The sequence below is a fragment of the Pelmatolapia mariae genome, linkage group LG22, assembly GCF_036321145.2.
Source record: "Pelmatolapia mariae isolate MD_Pm_ZW linkage group LG22, Pm_UMD_F_2, whole genome shotgun sequence".
NCBI classification, from domain to species: Eukaryota; Metazoa; Chordata; class Actinopteri; order Cichliformes; family Cichlidae; genus Pelmatolapia; species Pelmatolapia mariae.
The window spans coordinates 7,191,274-7,216,370 of NC_086245.2; the positions used below are offsets into that span (position 1 = coordinate 7,191,274).

General features: G+C 41.3%; 2 protein-coding genes across 3 annotated transcripts in view; both read left to right on the plus strand.

Annotated features, from left to right (window-relative positions):
- erf (Ets2 repressor factor) overlaps nucleotides 1-5,331 on the plus strand; it is a 42,641-nt gene extending 37,310 nt beyond the window's left edge. The window contains exons 4-5 of the mRNA XM_065470375.1: nucleotides 1,987-2,891; nucleotides 3,130-5,331. Coding sequence (XP_065326447.1) covers nucleotides 1,987-2,891; nucleotides 3,130-3,756 — 1,532 coding nt within the window. The 3' untranslated portion in view covers nucleotides 3,757-5,331. The remainder of the gene's footprint in view (nucleotides 1-1,986; nucleotides 2,892-3,129) is intronic.
- Nucleotides 5,332-23,993: 18,662 nt separating this feature from the next.
- The window catches only part of cica (capicua transcriptional repressor a), a 64,058-nt gene continuing 62,954 nt past the window's right edge, over nucleotides 23,994-25,097 (plus strand). Inside the window, exon 1 of one of the 2 annotated variants that reach the window (XM_065470383.1) lies at nucleotides 23,994-24,181. The gene's annotated coding sequence lies outside the window, so the exon portion shown is untranslated. Of the gene's footprint in view, nucleotides 24,182-24,206; nucleotides 25,030-25,097 lie in introns of those variants that run through there. The other variant, XM_065470382.1, reaches the window with a different exon arrangement.

Genomic DNA, 25,097 nt, shown 5'->3' on the forward strand with positions numbered 1-25,097 from the left:
TTACAGCAATCAGCGACTAGCCGAGTTCATCACCTGTTGTAGAGCTTGCGAATGTGGTGCTGAGACCTGCTACAGTTCCTGCATCCAGCACATTTTGGAGCTCACAGGCTGTCCCAGCGCCCCTTCTAACACTTCACTGACACCACCTCGTGTTGCAGTCTCTGCACCTTGTTTATGTAGTAGGATGTTATCCTTACCTGTTGGTTAATTTGGCGACAACCTTGAGAGGTTCAGCAGGTGTCGGTGAATGTCTGCTCTTCTCATAGACTCATGGATGCTCAGCTCATCTCTTCTGAGCTTGGTTAGCTCACGTGGCCGTAGTTATCTGGATTTTATCTCTCGATTTATACTCCGGGCCCTTAAGCAGGATTTTGGGTGCTCAGAATACTGAAAACAGAGATAATTTCCATTTATTTAGCGGCATATAAAGATAAAGGGCTCGAGCTCAACATGGGGCATGTTTAAGAGTGTTATTAAAAATAGTTTTCAAGTGTCTGTGATTTAAATAAACGTGGCTTGTTGGCTCACCTTCTGACAGCTGTGAACTACTGCAAAATATGACTCGCATAGTTTTTTTTTTTTATACAAAACAGTTTATAGGTGTCAATTTTTCTCTTATTTCTCAGCAAAGATACCGGCAACGCGTTTGCCATGAACAGAAGATTATATTCTACTGCAAATCTAAATCTTTTTCTTTTCATTGCCCTGACTTTGGTTTGAAATCGGAGAAAGAATGCTTTTAAAGCCAACAAAGCCCAAAAGAGTGTATATAACAGACATTCAAATATTATTGTCTGAGAAAGTTTCCAGTCTGTGCGGTGGGGGGCCTCACTAATTTACTCGCCAAAGACAAATATTGTAGGTAAAGACTCGAACGTACTAATCCACCCTGCCTTGGTTACAGATGACGTTCACTCAATTTAATTTAATTTTTTTTCTTTTAGTCTGAGCTGGATGCCATCCTAGTTAAACGTACATCGTGTAAAATTCGTGCGCGCACGCCTGAGTGTGCCACGTCCCAGCTTCGCCCCGGTCTCGAAGCCGACTCTCGTTCTGGTCCCGGCCACCCAGTGTAAACACAGCCCATATGGAGCGTTAGATCCTGGGTGACATAAGTGCAGCACGAAACTTTAATTATAGCCTCCGTGTGATGTGGCCCACACACTGACATGTTGTGATATGATGGTTTCATGCGATGGTTACACGCACGCCCACGTCAATCTGGATCGATTGGTGAGCACAGACGCGGCGAACATACATGCACGCATGCAGTTTTTCTCTCTGCGCTCGTCATCGCTGACACACATGGCAGATGTGTGCTCAGAAACCTCACTCAGCAGCTCTGGAAAAAAAAAAAAAAACAGAAGAGCCCAACCCATGTTTGTGATGGCAGTAAGAGCAACTTTTCCAATATTTAATTCTGGCACGTGCTCGGATGCCAAGAATTTATTGCAGTGCCACAGTCTCCCTGGCGAGGAGAGGGAGAGGAGGAGGGGGAGCGAAGGAGAAGGGAACTTGTGGCTTAGTGTAACCCGCTGTTTTTGTGTGTGTGTGCGCCTGTGACCCTCTGGTTAAAATAAAACCTCCTGTCATTAGTGACTTTTCCCATTCTCTTCAGGTTCAGAGGTTAGTTTGTGGAAATTTTAGAAATGTAAAAATCTAAAATAAGTCAGCTCGATGTTTCAGCCAGTGTTTTACGAGCTAGACTGAGGTAACTTACTTTTCCCAGTCCTCCCTGGGCCTATCTTCAGATAGTCCACAGTGCTTTCATATTACTCCTGTTCTCCCTTCACCAGCTTCCAGTGAAATTTTAAAATCACATTATTTACATGAAAGCTCGAACATGGCCAGGCTCCTGCTTCTATAGCACACCTGCTAAGATCTTATTCTGGCATTCACTCTTATTTTTAATCCAGTTCACATATGAAAGGATTTATATGTAAAAATTGGTGACATCTGTTTGATTTTTGCTGTCCTTCCTCACAGGCCGAGGAGTTCCCCAGAGCGCTCCGCCCGTGCCGTCCGGAGGCACCCACTTCCGTTTTCCCCCCTCCACACCATCCGAAGTCCTCTCATCCACAGAGGAGCTGCGCAGCCCGGGAATGTTCAGCAGCGTGGGCCGCCGCATGGCCCGGGGCTCCGTGAGCGACTGCAGCGACGGCACCTCCACCAACTCTGAGCTGGAGGAGGCTGTGGGTGCAGAGGACAGGGTTGGGGGTCCTGAGAGAGCTTTCAGGAGTCTCCTTCCCCCCCGCATGCCTCACGAGTCTCTGTTCAGGGTCTACGGTGGAGCCCCAAATCCTGGGCTCCCCAGACCTGCTCCCAGAGTCCACCCAGAGCCTCTGTCCCCATTCCCCATCTCACCCCTACCCGGCTCTGGAGGTCTGCTGGCCCCAACTCTCTCCCCAGCCCTGTCTATGACCCCCACCCCTCACCTCCCTTACACCCCGTCCCCCTCCATGTCGTCCCCCATGCTGGGCTCCCACTTCTCCTTCAACCCGGAGGACATGAAGCACTACCTACAGGCTCACACTCAGTCCGTCTACAACTACCACCTCAGCCCCCGAGCATTCCTCCACTATCCCAATATTGTCATCCCGCAGCCCCACCGCCCCACCCCCGAGAAACCGGCTGCTGCACATCACCTCCACGGCCCACCCATGCCGCTCTCTCATTCCCTCAGTCAGCAGCCCGGAGGCGGAGAGGAAGGACACCAGCATCCATCACCATTCAAGTTCAAGCTGCAGCCACCTCCGCTCGGACGCAAGCAGAGGGAAGCGGGAAGCTCACTGGCCGCTTCTTCCTCCTCCTCTTCCAGCCAGTCCTCCTCGTTTACAGGGTCCGGTCAGATGACCAATTCTCTGCTGAGCAGAGGGCCGCCTAATATCAAGGTGAGTCTCTAAGCACACATGCATGAGCCAAAACTGAGTTTACATCACATCTCGTAAGACTGAAGGTGCAACTTTGTGTCCAGAAATTTCAGCCCGGCAAATCCACAAAAGTTACAAATATCTGAACTTCTCTGAAATATCCTCTTCAACTGGGTCACATTACAGTTTTATGTCATTTAGCTCAAAAAACTCTTTAATGTGTCATCAGAAATATATTTAAAAAATTCTTTCTCTCCAGGTGGAGCCCATTTCAGACATCGAGTCAGAAGAAGATGTGGAGGTGACCGACATCAGCGAGGAAGATGAAATGAATCATAACGATAAGGACGATGAAGGCGATATCTTCACACCGACAGCTGGCCACAACAATCACCATCAGCTAAACAACCATCACCAGGCTAACGGAAACAGCAGCAGCCCCTCTGCTCCTCTTCCTCAGAACAATAACCCCGACGATGACCCTGACGATGAGGTCTTCAAGACCCCCGCCACGCCTCCTATCGGTGGGGGTGGTGGCCTGGCCTTCCCTCTGATCAGTCTGAAGAGCGAGCCGGGGAGCCAAGCATCTCCCATCAGCCCCGGAGGCACGCGCTGCATCCCGCTGAAACTTCGCTTCAAGCGCCGCTGGAGCAAAGACCAGAAGATGGAGGCGGACGGAGAGAGGGACGAGGCAGAGGACAAGAAAGTGCGGGCTGAAGGCGAGGAGGAGGCGGAGAGAAGAGGAAGCGAGGTGGAGAACGGAGGAGGACGAGGAGAGGGGGTTATTTTGGGGCTAATGCTGCCGCCGCCTCCCACCCAGCGCAGAGCGAGCTCGGAGCTGCAGAGGGCCACAGCGCAGCTGTCTCTGGAAAACTCCGGCTGCTGAGCTTCATGCGTGTACAGGATCTGACTTGGAGACAAGACCTCGGATAGTCTCGTCGGTCCTCGCCAGCAGTAGTAAACGTAGCAGGTTTTGATTTGACGCAAAAGTTCGTTTGATGCTAAAATGGAGACAAACGCTGAAAGGTTCAATGCGCTTTGATTTAGTTCTTCAGCTTCTATGTGAACATGCGTGTGTATCATATGCAGGAATGTGTGTTTTTGTGCAATAATTCAAGGAGTCATTGGTCTCTTTTTCCCGTAAACTTCTTAAATTGCAGAACAAAATATTTTCCTTCATATGAAACACCAACATGTTCAAATAGAGAGGAAAAATTTGGCGGCTTTGTTTCCGTTTTCGCATCGTCACGTCTTTTGGCGGTCAGTACTGTCAGCAGGTAGCTGCTCGGCATTATGATGTATGTAAAAGCTTGTGTTGCCTCTAAAGTACAGTAAGGCGAGACGCCTCGCATCTCACCAGATGCGGTGGACGCCGTCTCTCCTGTGACTCGAACACTAAGAGATAACCAAACTTAGATTGTCCATGGATTTTTGCCCACTTCTATTTCTTTTAACATTAGAGCTCTGCAGAGAGGGCGTCTGCTCTTTAATATCCATTTGCACACTGCCTCATCCATCCCTCCACGCCCTCACAGTGCCAGTAAGGTCTGCCATGGTTCCCCCCACATCGCATCTGTGCCCAGATTACGTCTTTGATGGGATTAATGGGTCCTTCTTCTGGAACTCTGAGACAAAATACAAGGGTGCAAAGATCCGGGTTGTAAGAAAGTAGAATTCCCCTCTCTCCTTTGTACTCACCATAACAGACAGTTCCTGACTTTAAAAAAGGAAGAAAAAAAAGACTTTTAACCGCCCTGATAGAGATTATAGAAGTGCCTCTCTGTCTGCACCCGTCACCTTGCAGTCGTTTACAGGACGGAGAGCTGCGAGCTAAAAAAGAGCCGACCTCGCTCCGAAGGATGTTATGGACTTGAGGTGATTAGAAAGAGCTCAGCAATCAGCGGGGACACCACGGGACTGAGGGGCCTCCTCGTCCTCGGCTCGTTCGCTGTACAGACAAGAGATGAACGAAGCTGAAAAGGAGAGGACGGTTTTCCTGACCCGTCGCACAAGATTGTTTGCAAATAAATTCGGCGTTGTACAGCAAAAAGCACCGGGTCTGGGAAGAGAGCGGCGGATATTTCTCTCCAATTTTCTCTTCGGTTGTTGCGGAAATGAGGAAGCATCCACTAGCAAGGCTGTAATTACACACACTCCCACAGAAACAAGTGTGTGTGTTTGTGGACCCAAAGCTGGTGCACTAACCTCGAGGATACAGAGGGTTTCTCTGCTTTTTATGTCCCTGCGTGACTTCGCACAATCACCGAGGGGTTTTTGGAGGTTTGGGGCGTCTGATTTAAAAACTCTCGTCTGCATTCCCCTGATTTGTTTTTAGGACGTTTGTGCCTCTTGAGGACGTGGACAGTATTTTAGGGCATTTTTGCAGTGATCTGAGGGCTTTCTGTATTTTGGATATAATCTGTTCACGTGATGTTTTGTTTTTGTTTTTGAGAAGCAGCGATTTGTCTAACGGGGGGGTGGGTGGGCGAACAAGAACGGGAACCATGAAATGAATGTCGAGCATCAAGGTTAACTCAGGCAAACCTTCACTGAGATGTTGCTATAACAGCTTGTTTTTTATGTCGTTTTATTCAGAGTTTTAAACAGAAATGTGCCCGTTTTAAACAACAACAGGTAGATTGTGCCTTTTTTTTTTCTTTTCGAGTTTTATTGACCTACCCCCGGCTTAATGTTTTATCTCACACACTCACAGAGTACCACCATGCCTTCTGCTTTTGTAAAAGATACAGAATAAGTAAATCTACACATATATATTTTATTCAAATATATATTGAATTCAAATATTATATTTCAATATGGTCATTTGATACAAATCAGGAGAATCCTACTATTTTTAATGGTAAAGATGTGTGTATATACTCTAATGGGCATATTATTACCAGTATAATTCAGCCTTTGCCTTCTCACCCTTGCCTTCTCTTTGACCGTTGAGCTGCAGCGACAAAAGGCCACTGGTATCAGAGTTTTATATTTATATTGTTCAAAAAAACGTGGGGGAAGCAGTTATTGTGTATTCAGGGGACGGAGGGTGTGACTAGGAGAAAGGAGTGAACTTTTAACCCGGTGGTTCTCGAACTTCAAAGTTCACACCTCACACTTTTTTTTTTTCCTTATCAAACTTTCAGGCATCACATTTGTTCGTTTTAGTTCCACTTCGTGTTCCACAGTTTGAGAACTGCTGATTTAACCTGACCTGGGTTAAGTCATTATCACCCTGTTATCTGGTGTGTTTGTTTTAATGCCTGTGGAGTGGCAGCTGGGTGGAGTTTAACCACCGCAACACAGTCGGTCACAAGAAAGGCAAATTTAGGGGGGGGGTGTTCTCCCGTTTGCTCGATCTCCGCCTGTCTCAAACTTAAAAATTAACTTAAAAGAGGTGAAGGTCGCAAAACAGGGAGCGGGGAACGGGCTCGTGTGTTCAGGGCGCTTTCTGATTGGGCGGCACAGGTATTCAGCTTCATGTCGCCACATGAGGTCAGCAGGGCCACAGCTGTGATAGGACTGGACTTTGACTGTGGATTCGAAGCTTTGTGTGTTTGTGCTGATCTGAAGCCTACACACACACAGAGCTTCTACACGAGCACACACACAGTAGATGGTTAGCGAGGCTTTACTGTGGCTACAATAAAGGGAAACATGACATCACACCTGACATCAGACGCCTCCGCAGTCTTTTGGCACAGCCATAGAAACTGCAGCCAATCACACGCAGCGAGGAAACTGCATCAGAAAACCTCAGGGCAGAGTGGAGAGAGAGAGAGGGACTTCCCATAATCTGACTCGCTCATTCTTGTCTGTGTGTGTGTGTGGTTTCTATGGTTAAGCAGTTTACACACACACACACACAGCTTTTTAGCCCAGTCTGCAGAGAGTCTTGGTGCAGGTTTTAGTCCTGTTTGTCCAACCAGCTCCAGTCTCAAATCCATGTCCTAAACCAATCATCAGCTGTCTTCATCAGGCATGAGAAAGTCTCGTGGTACGTGTCCACAGGGGTGTTTGGACACCCTCTCCCCTAGATAGAACACCAAGCTCCACCTGATTGGATGCTGTGTGTCAATGGTCCTCTGCCTAAAACAAATATGGTGCTTCACGTGAAAAATTCAATTATTAAATAATAGTCCAGGCAAATGTGTCTATGAGAATATTTTCAGTGAGGCAGATAGCAGACATCATGCACTGCAAGAAAACTCAAGAGGAAACCACTGAGGAAGTGCTTTGTCTTCATGTAAAGTTGCTTTTGAAGTTGATGAGCAAAAATCCCACCAGCTCTGATGAAGGACCCTGACAGCGTAGAGTCTGCATATCTGCTCATATAATAAATGCATACATTTACCTAAAGACAGAGCACCTCCGGCTTTCTCCATTCATTACGTAAAGCCTAGCAGGATCGCCTGGAGCTTGATTTGCTCTCACAGGTGTCACATTGCACCGGGCACCCCTGATTTGTTTAAAGCAGCCTCATCCTGGTGTCCCAAATGACACCACCTTTGGCACCAGAAACACCTGTGGCCTCATTTTCAGGGCACTTATCTCGAGCAGTGTTGCTCTCTTAAATCCCACTCCTCCTTAAATTTGATTGGTTAGAGAGAGAGGTCACAGTGATGGGAAAAACCTACACAGTAAGCTCCACAGGACAGAAAATAGATGCTGTGAGCACCAAAAGAAATGAAGAAATAACGCCACCTGTGCACACGTACCTTTTCCCGTATGACCTGCTCAGTCGCCTCGCTGACATCAGTTGTCCTCATTTTACAACCTCGCACCTTTAGTCATTACTTCTCAGTGGCGATTGTAAAAAAAAAAGTGACAGAAAAGAAGGAACTTCAAGGACAGATGTAGCAGTTAACACGAGTCTGGTAGAGGAAAATAAAAACACCCGAACTGTTACACCTGTGCTGCCTTACCTGACAACAGAATAACCGTTTCCCACCAGCTTCACATTTTCACTCCTCAGCCTCATCAGTGCTGTTCTTACCATTTTTCTTCTGTATTATTTCAGACGTATTACTGTTACTCTTGTAATTATTATCTTATTAACATTGATAATTTTTTTAAATTGCATTGTATCCTCTCGCCACGACCCGGCCTCTTCTCCATTAATTCCTGGTTTTCTGTGAGTTTGCGCTCTTTCCGTAACTAGTCGGCTTCAGTGCAGTCTTCTTTATTTTTTATTATTTTTGTTTTAATTACGCTGATTTTATAACCATGTTACCGTGGACAGGAGCGGGGTCACATTAACACCCCCCACGAGCTCTACAGTGAGGGGGTCAGAAACAGTCATTTTCATTTTATGATGTGTATATATATTTTTTCCCATTTTTTGGAGGACTCTGTAAGAAAACAAAGAGCATTGTACTGTTTAACCATTTTATTATTTGCAACGTGTCCCCCTGTGTTTTCACTTGGGTCTCTGTCGCTCCTCTCATGTCCACCTCAGCGGTGAGCGCTCACTCCAGGGGACGGACAGAGACTTCTTTTTTAATGTCATGGAGGATCCACATGTACTTCTGTTTCACTGCTATCTGTTCATCTTCATTTGTAATTAAATAATAATCAGGGTTCATTAAAAAAAAGGTCAGTTTCTGTCTTTATTTCATGTTTCTGCCACTGAAAACAGAATGGGGAGTTTGTTTACGGACTTTGATGTTAGCTGGAGTTTGAATTCAGGAAGACATCGAGGTTTTTTTATAGATATTTTGACTGTAGATGAGTAAAATATACCTAGATACCTGGTTTGTTGTACCATTATCTACTATTTTCTGTAAAAAAAAAAAAGACACATTTACAGTAGTAGATGCTCATGTAAAGTATATCCAAAAACCCTATTTTGGTAAGGGGCAGCCAATGGGTGGGTGGCCTGACAGTGCATGCTTTTGTCAGAGGGGCTGCACTGTTGTCCAAATAAGCATCATTTTAAACTGTGAATCATGCAAAGCTACTGTAGTAGAGTCCAAATGTTTATGATTCCCCCCCCCCTTTTTTAAGGTTGGGGTAAAGCAGTGATTGTACTCTTGACAGCTGCAGCCACTACAGACTAGTAATCATTAATCATCACTAGTAAGGCATTTTATACTGTATTTTAAAAAAAAAAAAAAAAAAAACACTGAGCAAGCACTTTGCAACAGTGGGAAGGAAGAACACCCTTTTAACAGGAAGGAACCTTCAGCACAGCTAGGCTCAGGGAGGGCTGAGAAAAGCGACATGCTGCAGTGGCACATAAACTCATCTGGTGTTAAAGTCCAACTGAACGTTTGTGTACTTTGTGCTTCGTAGCGTACCATCTTCAGTCATAAAATAAGATGGCTAGCACCCAGTCATCCACAATTTCATCATCAGATGGTAAGCCTCGTGCTCACTATCTGATGATAAAGTTTACATTGTACAGATACAGAACTTATAACACCTCTCAGGGGCACATGTCTTTGATTCAGTTCCTTATAAAGATTATCTATGCTATTGAGATCTGGAGACTGGCTAGGACACTCCATGACCTTAATATGCTTCTTCTTCAGCCACTCCTTTGTTGCCTTGGTGGTATGCTTTGGGTGACAGTCATGCTGGAAGATCCAAACACAAGCCCATCTTCAGTGTTCCTGCTGAGGGAAGGAGGTTCTCGTTGAAGATTTTACAGTACATGCAGTGAATGCAGTGAATTCGTTTTGTGCTCTTAACAAAAAACATAAAGCCAAACTGTAATGCTTCCACCTCTTTGCTTGACTGTGGGTATGGTGTTCTTTGGGTCATACTCAGCACTTTCACATTCTCCAAACACATCAGTACTTTCTCCCAAGCGTTATCAGAATCATTTAGGCCAGGGGTGGGGAACTCAAGGGCCGGTGTCCTGCAGATTTTAAATGTCACCCTGGGTCAACACACCTGAATCAAATGATCAGTTCATTACCAGGAATTTTAAGATATGCTGAGGAAGTAATTTAGCCTTTTAAATCAGCTGTGTTGGATCAAGAACACGTCTAAAACCTGCAGGACATCGGCCCTAATAATCCATTTAAAATGGTCTGAAAGGCTTCAGCATCCCAATTCAGTAGAGGCTTCACTTAGTTATTTCGCTGCTAATGTTCAAGTTAAAAAAAATCAAACTGTGCAAATGTTACAGAGGGAGAAACTATTCAAAGAGAACAAGTCCTCCCCTTGTGTCAGCTCTAAGCATGTTTACTTCTGCTGTTTACCTGGATTGACTCACTTTTGTAACGAGCCTCAGGTGGCCATTAAAGGAACTGCAGTCAGGCGCTTCACGTGGGCTTTGTTTTTCATCCCTGGAGGTTTCTGCTGGGCTCAAACCTGGTCTGCAAATGTTTCTCTGCTGCTCTGAACAGATGTTAAACTTGAACATGTAGCGGCTGGAATAACAGAAAATGTCTGATTCGTCTTCACAGTCAGGTCTTTTAACATTTTCTAGATAACTAATGAACAGATAACGAATATAAGCATTAGCGACATCCTGATTGGCTGTTAAAAGAGGAGAATTTGAAGCCGCTTGCCAGCTTTTACTCACTCGCTGACGTGTGCCAAACTATTACTGAGTCAGATCGTTTTGTTTTCAGCAACCTGCAGCCTCTGAACGCTTCGTGACTCAACCGATGTCAACAGCAAGTTAAGTGCTTTGTACTCGTCTAAGTCTCTGCACATTTTATGAAAGAAAGCCATCCATGGATAAACATTCCCACTTCTGTTCGCTGTAGGCCTGCAACACTGATTAAAACCAGTGTTTTTATGAGTTCAGGTGCAGAAAGGTCTTTAAAACAAAGACAAGATGTTAAATTAGGATTCTGGTGAAACCAGGGCGTTAGTGCAATGACAGGAATGAGTCAAACATCCTGTTTATTGCTTTTCATTTATGTTTTTTCCATTAAATTTCAGTATGAGTGCAGCAGCAGTGCACATGGCCAGCATTAGTCATGACTGCCCTGAGAGTTTTAATAATTATGATGCTAATCGTGTCCCAAATGACACCTCGGTGATCCGCCCACCTCATGTTTTCACTTCTGCCGACATGGAAGTTCTAATTACTCACCCGACTGGCAAATCTCTCTCATAGCCCGGTGTGGGCTTATCTTTCTGCTGCGCCGTCTCGTGATTTGAATCAGAGTAACGTTTGTGCCACCTCACAAATTTTGGGTGCACTTTGCTCTGCGGCAGCAGTGTGGGTTCAAGTAAAAGAATTCACTTTCTTACTTTCAGATCACTTTCAGGCTTTAGTTCTTGAGATTCAAACAGAAAGATGTTGATAACAGCGCAGTTTTTTGAATAAAATGCCAAAGCTAAGGCTGAGTATTTCTTTGTCCAGTGCAAAGTTAGAAAATAATATTATTCGAGTCCCATAAAAAAATGTTTACCTGTAAAACCATATATATTGGATTTACCATAATTGAGGCTAAAAGACTCAGACCTGACACTAAAGAGGCAAAGACTAGTACATTCTATTCTGACTTTTGAAAAAAGAGACTTAAATTACTAAAAGATGATCAAAATAATCAATAATATTAAAAGTAGCCCCTAGTTTGACAGTTTCCAATTTGATAAAGAAGAATAATGAATGAAAAAGCATCCAGACAAGAAAGAATGTAGTTTTATTGCTATTTTTTAATTGATTGTAAGACAAAATATAAATATGAAGTAGATCTAAAAAAACAGGTATATAAAAGTGATGTGAAATGTTCAGTGTTTCCACTTTTCTGGGTTTTAACCCAAAGGTTTTCCACCATGACTCACATTTGGACTCAAATAAAGCGTCATTATGTTTAAGTATACAGTCACTAAAAGAAACATATAGCCTAAAGAGCTGTTTTCTCTCACCTGTTTGTGTAGCTACCACTTTCCAACAATTAAAACTGCCTCTCCCAGTGTTTCACTCCTGGTTTCTTTAGTAAAACTCTGGCTCCCCCTGCTGTCTGAAGTCAGAACTGCAGCTTTGATTTATGGTTTATGGAGTTCCCAGCAGAATTGGACGGGATGAAGATGAAACCTGAATGGCTTTATAATTAAATGTTTCCCTGAAGATTGTTTACATACAAACATAAACACACATTTAAGGCTGGGATGATCATTTTGGAAACTGGCACTCACGGAAAGTCCCACTGTGGAAGGAACTGGAATAAAAAAAATGTCTTTAGTTTACAGGCTTTGTAATTTTGTGTTTCCCTGAACTGTGTAATTTACAGCAATTCAGATGAGGTTTTTTCTTTTGTTTATCATCTGCTTCCCAGATGTTGGTCGGTGGGTTAACTCAGTGAGATTTGCCTTTAGGTGGACAACAGCCTGTTGGCTTTGCTTAGTTAAGACCGGAAACAACATCTAGACTGGCTTTGACTAAAGTAGACCCTGAATAATATTAAAAATATATATTTTTTAGACAGTAAAATATAAAAATTTAAAGGAAACAGTGGCGATATGAATATAACAAAAAGGGTTTTTTTCTCAAACATTTTTGCAGCTTTGAGAGAAAACACCACAGTCACCTCAGTTGTGATGCTCTGCTACAGTGCTGTGGGTATTGTGAACAGAGGAGTCTGAGCCTCTGTGCTAACTATGAAATTTCACCACTTTTTTCCATAAAAAGGACCCTCAGTTATATTTCTCACAGACTTTCTGTAATTTAAGCAGCAGCTGTGTCACCCATCAGTTACTGCAGCACCACAGCTCTGTCAGCAGGTACTCGCATCACATCTTACTTTATATCAGTTTCACAGTCTTCTTTCTTCTTGTTTCTGTTAATCATTCCATCATTTGTTTCAGTCAGTCTCCCCTGCAGTGTATTCGGTGTGCTCTTCGGCTGCTGCTCCCATCGGGGGGCGGGCAGTACTGAAAGGAGGCAGACTGACAGGCTGTTTGGCCTCCAGCTGAGAGCAATTGTAGTCTGAGGTCAGAGGTCACAGTCCAGGGAGTCCAAGACAGAAACCAGATCACAACAGAAGGCTAATTATCATGCATTGTAGCTGGCCTCCTGCTGGGACTGCATTCGCTTTCACCAGCAGGCCACAGTGAAGCTTCTGGATCTCCTACATTTAAAACAGGGTGAGACGCATGTGAGCAGAAACACTTGTTATTAAATGATGCACTTACACTCAGAGTTAGAAATCAAATTTTTGTATTAGAGGGAAGGAGTATCACAAACTATAAATTAAGCTAATTTGCACGTTTTATTCTGCTTTTCTCATCCAAAAACAATATTGCAAGAAAAATATCCAAATATTAACTGAAAAATCTCAAACCAAACTCTTACTCACACCACCCCTCTATAAAATTAATATTTAATATCAATGACTTACATGAAAAATACAGTTAGGTAATAAAATAAAAGAAAATAAGTGAGCACTATTGCATATAAACCCGACTAGATAAATATAGATATACACTTGTGCTAACAATTCAAGAAACATTTGGTATATTTTATATCCCTCCGTTCTTTGTCCTTTTTTTCTGGATCCTTGTAGTACTTTGGTAGTAATATTATGGTCTTAGGAGCTGATGTGTCAGTGGAAATGAAAACAACTAAACCGTGACAGCAAATTCAGAAACGGGAACCCCAGAGTCTAGATGGTGGTGGTGGTAATGAAGATGAAGAGGGGATGATAGAAAAGCAGTGAGATTTACAGTAGACAGAATAGCGGCTGATTGGCTCACAGAAAGTGGGCAAGAAAAAGTGGAGTAGAGTAATGATTGAGTTTGCAAGCGTGGGAAAGAGGAAGTGATGAAGAGAACAGATTAGCACAGGGGTGGGCAATCTCAGTCCACGAGGGCCGGTGTCCCTGCAGGTTTTAGATCTCACCTTGGGTCAACACACCTGAATCACATGATTAGTTCATTACCAGGACATGTTGAGGAGCTAATTTAGCCATTTAATCAGCTGTGTTGGTTCGAGGACACATCTAAAACCTGCAGGGACACCGGCCCTCGTGGACTGAGATTAGCAGCTGGATTAGCAGCTTGAACACCCAGGAAAGCAGGCGGATGACTGATTATAGATCTTCCTTATTGAACTTACGCATAAGCTTCATTTTGGTTCACACTGCTCAATTCCGATTTTTTGATCAAATCCGATTTTTTTGTCTGCTTGTTCACACTACAAATAAAACGCGCCAGCAAACGCTCTCCAGTGTGAACGCTCAAAGCGGCCCGCATGCGCAAAAGAAGACGTCACACACAACGCGCTCTGTTTAGACCCAGAGCAAACAATATTGTTTTACTGATGGCCCTTAATATAAAGACTTCGGACTTTACGTTTCACAATTTTTGCTTTAAGTTATGTTGTTATTTACATAATAATGTAGATAACCTAATAATTATCATTATTGCTGTTTTAGAGAGGAGCGGTGCTTCAAAGGATAGTTGCAGATTTCTGTCAGAATCTGCAGATTATACAGTACAAATAAAACGTTCACGTTTCTCCAACGTTGTCTTCCCAACAGTTTCACTGACATCTACACTAGATGGCCAAGAAGCGTTCACGATGTCTTCTCCGGCGCTGATAATCGGCGTCTGTCTCGTGTCAGTGACGTAAGAGACGGATTTAATGCGACCTGACCGTTCAAACAGCAGTCGCTTTCTAAAACATCGGATATGTATCGGATTCAGTACCACATACGAAAGTTGTTTTTTTGTTTGTAAAGATAACATACAAACAAAATGCACCATACATTACACATTCAAAGAATAAACATTCCTTACATATTAACTTTCATACATAGGAAAAAGAAAATATAAAGATGGGGTCACATAATTTAACAGATTATTAACTCACTAAATCAAAATCTTCTACAAAGGAAACAAAAAAAGCAGCCTTTTTCTTTTTAACTAAAGTCAAAGATTTAACCAACAGTTTTAAGTCGTTTTTCCAGCAAGCTAGTGTTGGTTTGGTCTTAAAAAAACGACATTTATGTATAAATTGCTTGCACAAAATTAATAACACATTAACACCATAATTAGCTTTCTTTTCTTTCAAAAACACTCCAAACATTATCATATTTAAGGTAAATGGGGTAATTTGAATCCCACTGGAATAAAGCCAGGTATGAAAATCCAACCAAAATATTTGCATAAAATTGCACAAAAAGAATAGATGGTCCAAATCCTCCTCTTCTGTTTCACAAAATACACAATTACCAGTTTCTATTTTGAATCTATCACCAAGGAGTCTATTTGTCGGGTAAATATTATTCAAAATTTTAAATTGGACTTCTTTCCCTTTAGGAGGTATAGGGAAGGTGATATAATTAATTCTTATTTTTTCAATTTCTTCCCTTTGGAAATCTTTTAATATGTAATTACGTCTAAGTAAATTTGGAGAATAAAGACTCCTTAATGAAGATCTTAGAAACTTATTATTGCATTTAACATCACAAAATCGAATATCATCTATATATAAATGCCTTAACTTGGGGGATATGTCAGAATATATTATATCATTTACAACTATGTTTTTAAGTGACAGTGGAATGGATTTTATAACCCGATTAAATTTACTTTTAGAACATTGGATATTAAACTTTTGGCAAAAATCCTGATGTTCTAGAACATGTCCTTCCTCATCTACAAAATGGGCAATTGCCCAAACACCTTTGGATAACCAATCTTGAATAAAAATAGATTTTCTGTTCATTAGTATATATCTATTGTTCCAAATTGGGCTATTATGTGGAGTGAAATTATGTTTAAATAACATTTTCCAATAAAGAAGGACCTGTTTATGGAATTCAGAGAGTTTAACAGGTAGCTTAGTAATTTCAAAGTCACACTTTAGGAGAAAATCGATACCCCCCAATGTGTTAAAGACCTTACTTGGTATAAAAAACCAAATGGAGTGTGGATTATTTAGGAAGGATTTTAACCATTTAAGTTTCAAAACACCATTCATTATATCGAAGTCAATTGCGTTTCCACCACCTTCAATGTATGGTTTAACCAAATCATCTTTAGATATATAATGGCACTTATTCCTCCAAATAAAATTAAAATTCAAGCTATTAATTGTTTTAATAACTTTATTTGATATTGATAAAGAGTAAGCTGGATATATAAGATAAACTATCCATTTTGGTTAATAATATTCTTCCAAAAATTGTGATGTCTCTTTGTAACCACTTATTTAGGATTATCTTACATTTGTCAACATTATCTGAAATATTTACTTTTTCTAAGACTTTGTGATCTTTTGAAATTGTGATGCCCAAATATTTTACCTCCTTCTTCACCTTTATATCGTACAGTAATTGTGAATGACACTCCTTTAACGCCAATAGTTCACATTTGTTTAAATTTAATTTTAAGCCTGAAGCTTTTGAGAATGTAGTGATTATTTGTTTTACCAGGGGAATCTGATGTTCATTTTTTAAGAAAAGAGTAGTGTCATCTGCAAGTTGACTAATTATTAAAAAATTGTCCATTATCTCAATTCCGGCAACGCTGCTGTTTTTAATTAGAATTGCGAGCATCTCCACAACCATGATGAATAACAGCGGAGAGCTTCCACACCCTTGCCTAATTCCTCTTTTAACGCTAAATCTTTTACCAGTGCCATGGCCTAACAACACAGAGCTATTTATATCATTATACAGTATATCTATTATCTTCCTAAATTTATCCCCAAATCCAAATCGAGTTAGTGTTTCTAAAATAAAAGGATGTTCTACTGAATCGAAAGCTTTATAAAAGTCCAAGAAAAGAATAAAACTGTCATCACTAATTAGATCATTGTAGTCCAGTAAGTCTAAAACCAATCTGATATTATTATGAATGTTCCTGTCCTTCAAAAACCCTGATTGTGTCTCACTAATTATACTTGAAACCCCTTGTTTAAGCCTTGTTGCAATTGAGCTAGAGAAAATTTTATAATCTGTATTTAATAAAGTTATGGGCCTTAAGTTATCCAATTGTCGTTTATCTTTGGTTGGTTTAGGAATTAATGTAATTAATCCTTGTTTCATGCTAGGCATCAATTCTCCCTTTTCAATACTGGCCAGTATAGCTTTGAATAAAATTTCCCTTAAGTCTTCCCAAAGAAATTGGAAGAAATTAACTGGAAGCCCATCTGGACCAGGGGATTTATTAATCGCCATTTTCTTAACAGATGCATCTAACTCTTCGATTCTAAAGTCAGATTCACAAAATTCCTTAAATGAGTCATCAATTTTAGGGATCAGATTATCTATTTGATCAAAAAAGGCATCACAATCTGCTTGGGAGAACTGTGAGGAGTATAAATTGGAATATAATGTATAAGTTTCATTCTCCAAAATTTTAGGGTCGTCACATTCAATGCCATCAATTAACAGGGAAGATATAAAATTTATTTTCTGTCTGCTCTTTTCTAAATTAAAAAAATATGAGGAATTTCTTTCCCCCTCCTCAATCCACTTGGCGCGTGAACGCACAAAAGCTCCTTCTGCTTTATTTGCACGTTTTCATTGTCACACAAATGTATACATTTTCAACTTAGACTGAACCTGTTTGTTTGTCATTGTTTTCAAGATCAAAGATTTTAGTAGCAACTATTGTATTAAAATATCACAGATGTTTTACTCTGATTACGCAAACCTTATTGTAGGAGTAGGTCACAGATAAAAGGTATTAATTTGTAAATTTGACCTCTGACCTCACAGAGATCAAATGTGACAGGATATTTGTTCTGTAATTTTCAGACCATAAGGCACACTCAAAATCCTTTAATTTTCTCAAAAACTGATAGTGCGCCATATAATCCGGTGCGCCTTATGTATGATTTCTGGTTGTGCTTATTGACCTCGAACTGATTTTATGTGTTACACGGTGCTCAAAAATCTGTCAAAAATTGTTTTAATATGACTTTGGTAAGCTACGAAGCTGCACCGCTTGATGGATGGTCAGAACATTATGGCTACCGTAGTCAGGAGCCTCGCGAAGTAATCTGGGTTCAAACCTTCGTCTGCTTCAGGTCCTGAAGTCAAAGGAACACTGCGGCATCACTGAGAGTTAAAAACGGTAGAAATTCTTTCATATTTAATAAAAATGATCAGCGTTGCTGCTTTACCAGGTGCAACAATTAAGTTTAACATCCAGGCATCCATGAAAACAGAATTCTTTTAATTAAATGAGTTAGAAGTTAGCTCGCTAGTTTCCACCTGAACATAATATATAATGTTCTGACTAGGGTTGCCAACCGTCCCTTAAAAAACGGAATCGTCCCGTATTTAGAGACAAAAGTACACGTCCCGTATTGAGCTAATAAGGGACGCACTTTGTCCCGTAATACAGTGAGAATCAAAAGTAGTCTATAACTGTTAAAGGAATTAACGCTTTGTTTGAAAACATAATTCCCAGCCCCTCTCCTGCTTTGTGACCAATGAGCTGACAGCACACTTATGATAATTCGAGTATGACAATTTAGATTACCGCTTATCTCATTGGTCGAGGAAAGCTCGCTTACGGAGAAAATACTGGAAGACAACAGATGACCACAACAAGAAGCATGGCCAACAGGGAAACAAACGCCGACACTGCGGTGCAAGTCTCGGACGACAGTACACCTAAAGCTGGGCATACACTGTGCGATTTTCAAACTGCACGATTGACTCGCAGGGGTTATAAGTTCATAGGTCACGATGCTCTGATGCGACCTGAGTGCTCAAACTGTGCGTTCATAAAATGAAGGTTATAACAGAAAATCTGTCGCTCGCTCTCCCTCTCTGTCTTTCACTCACACAGACACACACCACCATCAAGTTTGCTAAATTGCTAATGAAAAACATTGATCAGGCAGCTGTGATTGAGCAGCAATGTAAATCTATTTACACGGTTGTTGTGGTCGTGATAATTTTGTGATGCCAAAAGGCTCGGATGAGCTTTACAAAGTTCTACAAGTTGTGCCTCCATCGCTTGTGTCCAGATCACACGCTGCACAGCCGTGCTGCTCCGTCTTTTTCACCGACGTTTACGTGTTTGTGCGTGCGCAGTGTGATCGGCTGCGGTGACACCCTCACGACGATTGATGATGGGGAGCTGGGCGTGAGGTGTTAATCGCTTCTCGTTACCCCACGTATACTGCAGGATGCACGATGAAGGCCAAAATCGGGCAGATCACCAAAAACATCGCACAGTGTGAGCCCAGCATTAGAGCAGCAATGTTTGTTCCCCTCAGAGAAAGAAAAAAAAAAGGCTGCAAAAGTACAGGGAGGAATGGGAAAAGGAAAACACCTGGCTGGAAAAGTGCACGATAACACCTATAAAGCGCACTGCTCTGTGTGTCAGTGCACTTTTTCCATAGGCATGCTTCTAATGGTGGGCACATGAAGAACATGAGGGGCGTGAAAGCTCGGGGAACCCTTAACCAATTTTTTTGTCCACCAGGCCACAGCAGAAGCAGATATGGTCTGTAAACACTGGTTTGTTTTTTTAAACCCTCTGGTTAAGGTTAATATGGGCATGTACAGTGAATATCAGCGCTATGTGGCCAGAAGTGTGATAATATCATTTATTTTGTGTAATAAACAACTGCAAGGATAGACGATTACAACAAATAGATGACTAATCCATAAAAGTAATACATAGATGAATAATTAAGATGAGTTATGATGCGTAATCATGGGAACAAGCGGGTTTACAAACGGAAGCAGCTGATTAGCATTAAAAAAGCTGAAATAATACCTCAACTGAAGCCAATTGCACTAAATGCACTAAATGTGCACTGTTACAAGAATGTTTTTCGTTCTATTGTTTTCTATTAATTTATATAATTTTAAGTTAAGCAGGACAGAGTTCTTTTAAAGAAAGATTTACTTATATTCTCAAAAGTTAAGCATGACAGGCTTCTGTTTAAGAAAGAGACCTGTTTTATTGTGTTGATGTTGTCATTTTGAGCTAAAAATAAATGTCTAAATGATCATTTGTTTCCCATGTATTCATATCACAAAGAATATACATCTACTTAAATCAATTTCAAGTCAAATGGTTAAAAAAAATGATTTCACACACAAAAAAAAGAGCTACAAAATTCACCACACTGGGAAGGGTGAAGACAACTGGGTCGCCCGGCCCTGGCCACGAGGTGTCCCTTATTTATTATTCAGGGAGTTGGCAACCCTAGCTGTTTATGTAGCTTCACTCATTCACCTGCAGACACAGACGGCTATCAGAACGGTCACACGTCTTCTTAGAGGACGTTACAGGTGAACACGCGCAGTGAGTTACAGCCAGCAAGGAGTCACGCAGTTTTTGCGTGCGTGTCTGTGCTCGTGGACATTTGTGAGCAGAAACACTTGTTATTAAATTATGCACTTACACTCAGAGTTAGAAATGAAATCTTTGTATTAGAGGGAAGGAATATAACAAACTATAAATTAAGCTAATTTGTACATTTTATTCTGCTTTTCTCGTCAAAAAATGACAATGCAAGAAAAATATCCAAATATTAACAGGAAAATCTCAAACCAAACTCTTACCACCCCTCTGTAAAATCAATATTTAACTGAAAACTGTATTTCATGACTTGCATGAAATACAGTTAAGTAATAAAATGAAAGAAAACAAGTGAGCACTACTGCATATAAACCCGACTAGATACATACACATATACACTTGTGCTAACAATTTAAGAAACATTTGGTATATTTTATATCCCCCCACCATCCTTTTTTCCAGATCATTGTAGTACTTTGGTAGTAGTATTGTGTTCTTAGAAGCTGATGTGTCAGTGGAAATGAAAACAGCGAAACTGTGACAGCAAAATGTTAAGAATACATATTCTTACCCAAGGTGGCATGCTGTGGCTTTCACAGAAATGCAAGTGGAGATGACCACCTCAATTTTTAGAAGCACTCCTTTAATAAAAGTAGCAATGAAGCCACCTTGCTACACATGAATCTGTATTATTGGCAAATTGCTCTTAAAGTATCAAGAGTATATTCTGCAGAACACATTGTTCCCCATCGGTGTTATACAGTTATAAGGTTGGTCTGAATTTAAATGCTTCATATGCTGTTTGATCTGCAGCAGGGGTCCCCAATTCCAGTCCAAGAGGGCCGGTGTCCCTGCAGGTTTTAGATGTGTCCGTGATCCACCACAGCTGATTTAAATGGATAAATTACCTCCTCAACATGTCTTGAAGTTCTCCAGAGGCCTGGTAATGAACTAATCATGTGATTCAGGTGTGTTGACCCAGGGTGAGCTCTCAAACCTGCAGGGACACCAGCCCTCGCGGACTGGGATTGGCGACCCCTGATCTACAGTAATGTGTTATATTCTAAAATGATGATAAAAATGAAGGTGTTGGCAAAACAGCTGGTTAAACTGTCTTCAGCTAAAAACCTTCTGCTAAAGTAGACAGTGAATAATATTTTTTTTAAATGTGTTTTTATATTTATATATATTAATTATTATGTTGATGAATTAACTAATTACTGCCATTGTTTGTATTGGCAAAATTTAGTAGATTACATACCAATATATGTGGACAGCCCGTTCTCATTCCCGACGTGTAACATACCGACGATTAGTCGCGCTCCAAGGTGTCCCATAGACACGTGAAAGGTAACCTTCCGCATCCATTTGATACGCGCCAGATTGTGGATGATATCCAATAGAATGACGCTCCCGGTGTAATACACGTTCCAGCTGTGTATTCCAGCCATAACCCTAACCTTAATCCTAACCCGTATCATAACCTAATCGTGTTAGATAGTGTTTTCCAAAGCAATTACAGTAAAATAAACATACACATGGAGATTGATTCGAAATGGTTCTCATGTATCCTCATTTTTCCGAACAAGTAACATAGGGACAATGTTGGGTGGCCAAAAGCGTAACATACTGACGATTTGTCACCTAGTGTAACATTTTACACTTTGAGAGTGAGAACGTGTTGATGTGGATTCTTAATATGAAATTATAGTTTACATACAAATATCCTGTCACATTTGATCTCTGTGAGGTCAGAGGTCAAATTTACAAATTAATACCTCTTATCTGTGACCTACTCCTACAATAAGGTTTGCGTAATCAGAGTAAAACATCTGTGATATTTTAATACAATAGTTGCTACTGAAATCTTTGATCTTGAAAACAATGACAAACAAACAGGTTCAGTCTAAGATGAAAATGTATACATTTGTGTGACAATGAATACATGCAAAATTCACAATATAATATTTTTTGGATCTTTTTATTGATTTAAAAAATGAAATTTAGAGTGCCCAATACGATAAGTTGTGTATTAGATGACACAAAACAAAACCCCAATAATTTGACAATTCCCTCTGAGCAAGCACTAGGCGACTGTGGGGAGTAAAAACTTCCTTTGACAGGGAGAAAACTCCGGCAGAACCAGGCTCAGTGAGGAACGGCCATCTGCCTCGACCGGTCAAAGGGTTTTTAAAATGAATCAATTGGATGTTAAATAAATTGAAACTGAAAATGCTACGTCCAGATGAACAGAATCTACTATTAGGGACTTACGCAGCAGCAACAAGTATTTTTGGCCTGCGATCCATTCAGCAGGACCCTCAAAGGGAATCAAGCTTGTACAGTAATACTCCGCTTCCATTACTTTGATGGCATGCTCTTTGAAAACCTTTACAATTATATCATCTGTATGTTTGTGGCCTAATTCCATGAATGTCAGTATGACATCTGGCTCTTTCCATTTCTGTATTAAAACGCTGTAAATCTTATAACTGATCAATATACTGTCGATTGTGATTTTTTTAAGTCTAGGCCAGATTTTTATGAACAGCCGTTGGGTGATGGCATCAACTTGTTCAGTACAGGAAGGTGAACTGGCATTTTCAATGACACGCATCACCACCTTCTTGATACAGGTTTCCACAGATAACCTGTATTTTTCAGCCTCTTCAGGGTAACACAGGGCTGGATTCTGCATAGTCTCGATCAGGTGATTTTTAATGATATCGACCGTCAGTTTTCTCAACACTGGGTCCTCTTCATTCAATAACATCAGTAAATGTTTTTCTTTACAGAATGTTTTCTGACGTAGCTCTTTGTAAATGGCGCTGTCGAGATCTTTCAGTTTTCTTTCATGTATATGCAGATCTTTGATCGTGTTGTCAGACAACACCTGTTCTAACAGATACCTGTGGAGTTTTTTAGAAGGTTTATAATGCGATTTCTCTGCAGCCCGTGTGAGCACAGCATCAATGAGTGCGCTCACACGTTTTTCTTCATCATCATCATAATCGCTGACACTAATGTCAGATGATGATTTTTTCTCCACTATTGGAAATATATTACTTTTAAATTCTTCTAAAAGTGTTTCAGAAATGGCTTCAGTTTGTTCGTCCCCATCATCCTTGGCTCTAACGCACCATGAGAAGAACCTTGACAGTAGGTTTCTTTTTTTAGGGACGAGGTGATCTTCAAATATGGAAACGATCACCTCTATGTACGGCTGACCTACGGCTAGCGCAATGATCACGAGATCAGGGTTAATGTCCAGCCGCTTTGTGATTTCTTTAAAAATCACCTTTTCAAGTTTTTTTATCCCTTTTTGTCTGATTTTGAGAGGTTTTTGCTCAACTTGTGCCCACAGAGCTGTGAAGAGGCGCTGCTGAATCATGTCAGACGGCGACACCTTTGCCTCTTCGGAGGCACGTCTGATAACAGCATTTATTAGCTCTTTAACGAGCAGCTGTTCTTCTGACACTGGAGGTTCCTCGACATCAACTGACTCTGGATCCCCCGGATTTTGTTGCTGGGTGCACGATTGAGGGCAGCACACACAGTGCTTCGATTTCCCCTCGTTGCTCTGTAAAGTGTTTACGCCAGGGACGACACTACCTTCAATCTGTGCCTCGACTTCAGTGGCGCAGCTTTGAATCGCATCGGTTCTTTCACTGTTAGAATTCATATTTTCAAATGATATAACTGTTTTACAATCTGGACTTGGTTCTGTATTTTGTGTAAATTGCTGAGTTTGTATCTTAGACATTAATGCCTCTTACTAAACTTACCTTGTAACTAAACCTGTGTAAATGATTGTATTTAAGGCTTTTTTCCAAGGTGATGTCACGCAAGACATCAAAGACATCAAAGGATTCTAGCGCTAAGCCCCGCCCACATCCGCAATGACGGCGACGTGACGTTACCCTAGCGACCGCTATACAATGGCGATCCTCAGTGTTTGGGCTTAAGTGAAACTTCTTTGGATGTCAAACATGTAGCCTGCTGGTCCACTGCTTTAACCCACAGCAAATACTGTTAAAATCCTTCGTTTAAAGTTAGAATGTCAACCGACCCACCCACTCCCACCCTCACCCACTGTGTTGTTGTCGGGTTTACTGTGACGGCTGGTAAGCTATGCTAATTTAGCTGTTTATGTAGCTTCACTCGTTCACCTGCAGACACAGACGGCTATCAGAACGGTCACACGTCTTCTTAGAGGACGTTACAGGTGAACACGCGCGGTGAGTTACAGCCAGCAAGGAGTCACGCAGTTTTTGCGTGCATGTCTGTGCTCGTGGACATTTGTGAGCAGAAACACTTGTTATTAAATTATGCACTTACACTCAGAGTTAGAAATGAAATCTTTGTATTAGAGGGAAGGAGTATAACAAATTATAAATTAAGCTAATCTGTACATTTTATTCTGCTTTTCTAATCAAAAAATGACAATGCAAGAAAAATATCCAAATATTAACAAAAAAAGTGAAACCAAACTCCTACTGTCATCACCCCTCTCCAAAATCAGTATTTAATATCAGATATACACACATACATTTGTGCTAACAAGTCAAGAAACATTTGGAACATTTTATATCCCTCCCCTCTTTTTCAGATCATACACATGTAATACACGGGCAGCATGGTGGCACGGTTAGCACTGTTGCCTCACAGCAAGAAGGTCCTGAGTTCATTTCCACCATCAGGCCAGGGTCTTTCTGTGTGGAGTTTGCATGTTCTCCCCGGTTTCTTCCCACATTCCAAAAGGCATGCAATTAGTGGGGATAGGTTAACTGAAAATCTGAATTGCCCATTGTTTTTAGAAAATTCTAAATTGCCCTTAGGTGTGAGTGAATGTGAGTATGAATGTATAGCCCTGTGACAGACTAGCGACCTGTCCAGGTCGTTACCCTGCCTCTCGCCCTAAGATAGCTGCCATAGGCTCCAGCGCCCCCCTGCGACCCTGAAAAGGAAAAGTGTAAGTGGATGGATGGATAGATACATACACATATACACTTGTGCTAACAGTTCAAGAAACATTTGGAA